Source organism: Magnolia sinica, chromosome 14, assembly GCF_029962835.1.
Source record: "Magnolia sinica isolate HGM2019 chromosome 14, MsV1, whole genome shotgun sequence".
Classification (NCBI taxonomy): Eukaryota; Viridiplantae; Streptophyta; class Magnoliopsida; order Magnoliales; family Magnoliaceae; genus Magnolia; species Magnolia sinica.
In genome coordinates, this window is record NC_080586.1 from 15,118,224 (window position 1) to 15,121,808 (window position 3,585).

General features: G+C 34.3%; 1 protein-coding gene across 1 annotated transcript; it reads right to left on the reverse strand.

Moving 5' to 3' along the window:
* Positions 1–1,251: 1,251 nt before the first annotated feature.
* On the reverse strand, positions 1,252–3,585 carry LOC131224891 (protein FAR1-RELATED SEQUENCE 5-like). Its single transcript, XM_058220336.1, has 2 exons — positions 3,354–3,585; positions 1,252–3,122 (listed from the first exon to the last, which is right to left on the reverse strand). The coding sequence occupies exons 1-2, from the start codon at positions 3,544–3,546 to the stop codon at positions 1,252–1,254; spliced, it is 2,064 nt and encodes a 687-aa protein (XP_058076319.1). The 5' UTR covers positions 3,547–3,585.

Here is a 3,585-nt window from a genome sequence, read left to right on the forward strand (position 1 = left end):
TCCTCATGAAGATCCCATTAATAACAACACACCATTCTTAATTCAAAGCAATGCCTGAAAAAAAAAATGAATGAAAGTAACATATAATTACACATTTAATCCACGTTTTGTATATTTGGGTTATACACTTGGAGAAGTATATATTTATATTATACATGAGAATGCAAAGAGATTTGAAGACAAAGATGATAGGGTTTTAACGATAGTGTGATTAGGTTGCACTTGATCATATGATATGCATTTATGTAAATGTGATGCATTTACATTTAGGAGTGTAATGAAAATGAAGGTGTGTGTGAGTTGGTTACACTTAAGAATGTAATGTGGTTGTAGTATATATCTGAGTTAGAATATGTGATGGGATTACCATTGAGCGTGTGATGTGGTTGATTGGGATTATAACTTGGTTCCACTTTAGGATGCAAAGGGATTTTCAATTAGAGTGGTCCCATTACACTTGACAGTATCATATTGGTGATGAAGTGTGTGTTGAGGTTCAACTTAAGGATGTGATATGGATGGTGGAGTGTGATTGGCATACACTAGACGATCTGTTGTGCATTATAAGGAAGTGTGATGTGATTACACATAAGGGTGTGATGAGGATGGAGTATGTGATTATACTTAGGGGCTAAGATATTTTAGGAAAAATCTAAAAATGATATAAGAAAATATTAGATACGATGAACCTTACCATATTCTATTTCGATAAAGGTCGTTGTTCCTCTGTTCCAAATTTTGAATTACTGTCTCTTACCATGAACTGTTGGAATGCACCAGATGTAACAGGATACTACACAGTCAACATTTCATAAATTTCGAGTTAATTTCATTAAGATATAATTCAAATCAAAGTTCAAATTGAATAACAACTACTTTTTTAATTACTAAAATACCTAAGTTCACATATGCATACATTTTCATTTTACAAAACTAAACTATATCAGCTTTCCTTAAATGTTATTCATTACCTGGAGTAATTGTGTAAAGTTGAAATTATCAAGCATATGAAAATTTGAATCAACTTCATGCTGGATATATGGATGTGGTTGATCCATGGAAGGAAACAGCTGTGGTTGACACCAAGAAGGAGAGAGTTGCGGTTGAATCTGTGCTTCCGGTATATAGTATGTGGTCATGGAGAGAGGCCCGACATTATTGTATCCCTAACATAATGTACAAGTAAATATTAAGTTCATTGGAAAATTTCAATTTCACTATAAAATAAATTTTCATTACTCTTAAGGGTAATCAAAATGTTACCTGAGCAAATGGAGATTGAACATTAGAGCGTACTAATGTGGGCTGTTGACTGAGATGGACTGGATTTGGTGTATCTATTTGCTCTTTCTGTCGACATCTCTTCGATTTTCCTCTCTCCAAGCTATTCTTAATTCTACGTCTACCACGACAATTCTCTTTTCTTTTAATTTCATGAGCTTTTTCTCTTACTTCAATGATTTCAGCGCTTTTTCTTTTGATATAATAACTTTCCATTGCTTTCTCATGAGCTTCTTTTTTAATTTTAATGATTTCACTTCTTTGCTGCACATCACCATCTTCGAATTTTACCCGATAAGCTTGAATGCCTTTTTCATTACTCAGGCTTTCAACATATGATGAGGGTTCTTTTTCATTTTCTTTTGCTTTCAAAATCTTTTTCAAATCTTGCAACATCCATTCTAAATGCTTGGAAGCACATTCAAATGCTTCTTCACTTTCACAACCCATTGTTGCTAATTTCATAAAATTGCAAAGTAAACTATTGTAACGCCGGGATTGTGATTTCTTGCTTTTGTCAATGGAGTCACTTCCACTACTTAATGAGGAGAATGAAATTGAAGCAGCTTCTCGAGTCCACCTTTTCAAGATGTACTTAGCCGGGATATTTGTGAGGGTATGATTCGTAGCTTTTAATGCATGGGAACACAAAATACCCATGAATTCAAACTTTCTACAGCTGCAAGTGATGGACTCGTCCATTGAGTCAACGGTAACAATGTGAAGACTTTGATTTCTTCTATTCAAAACTTGATATTTTCTGACTGTACCAGACTCATCTACTTGTTCCACTATTTGATCAAGGCTATCACCAAATTCTGCTTGAAATAATTTGAAAATAGTTGGTGTATATACACTAGCTGCGTGCTTTAGGATGCTAACAGGAAAAGTTACAATTGGTGAACTTTGAGTCATTTTGAAATTGGCTTCTAATTCTGCATTTCGTCTATCATCCACCAAGCGTTCGAAATGTTCAAAAAATCTGATTATATTTTGACCAGGATGCAAGTATTTCTTCAAATCCTTATTTAAACTTTCACAACGCTGCGTGCTCTTCATATCTGCACAAAAACTATTCTTTCCATATACTAATGCCCACTTCTCCTTTTCATTGAATAACTGTTGTAACCATATATTATCTGTGAGATTATATTTCATGATCATTCTTTCCCACGCTTCAAGAAATTCATGCTCCTCATCAAAATCATATACACATCTACTAAAATCATTGCCAAACGACTTGGAAGAACAAAATAAATGACTTAGATGTTTGCAAGCATTCTGAAACATATGCCATACACAAATACGATGAACCGTTCCAGGTAACTCTATCTTGATGGCATTTGACATAGCCTTATCCTGATCTGTGAGAATGGTTTGGGGTTCTTTTTTACACATTGCATCACAGAATGTTCTAAACAACCATTTGAAAGAATCGATTGTTTCATCGTAGAGGAGTGCAGCCCCAAATATAACTGTCTGTCTATGATGATTAACACCAATAAATGGTGCAAATGGCCGTCCATACTCATTTGTTTTATACGTTGTGTCAAAGCAAATCACATCTCCAAAACGTTCATAATCTAAAATCATTCTTCCATCTGCCCAAAAAATGTTGGTGATACAATCTTGAACATCAAATTGAATACAATAAAAGAACATTGGATCTTCAGCTTGCTTTCTTTTAAAAAATATCAAAAGACCTTCATTATCAAATTTCTTCATTGCTTTCACCCTTTTCGTCCGTAAATAATTCTTGTAATCTACCAAATTATATCCAACATTCTGTCGACCACCGGCTTGTTTAGTCATGAAATCATATGTCGCTTTTGGCTTTATACCTGCATTATCACAATTATCGGCAACTACTTCTTGAGTAAATTTCCGTTGTGATCTCAACAAATGAGCTTCTTCAGGAGATGCAAGAATATGATTATGATCAATCTTAATATCAGTAACACGATATTTTCCGTCAACTCCCAATCTAATTTTCATATGTGCCTCACAACCTGTTCTTGTTTCATCCCGATGATGCTTCACATTAACATCACGTTTATCAAATGAACGTTTACCTTCTTTGGAACAAACAAAATCTCTCATTTTCAATACACCTGTCTTTTTGTCTTTTTTTACACTATGCTTTCGAATACTGAAACCGACTTTCCTTCCGAAACTATTGTAGAAATCATATGCATCTTTCTCTGTTTTAAACTCCATACCAATTTCTGGATTCGGTACCTTCTCATCCATGTCTGGATCATCCATACCAACTTTCACTGCTAAGTCGATCTCTATATCACGTCA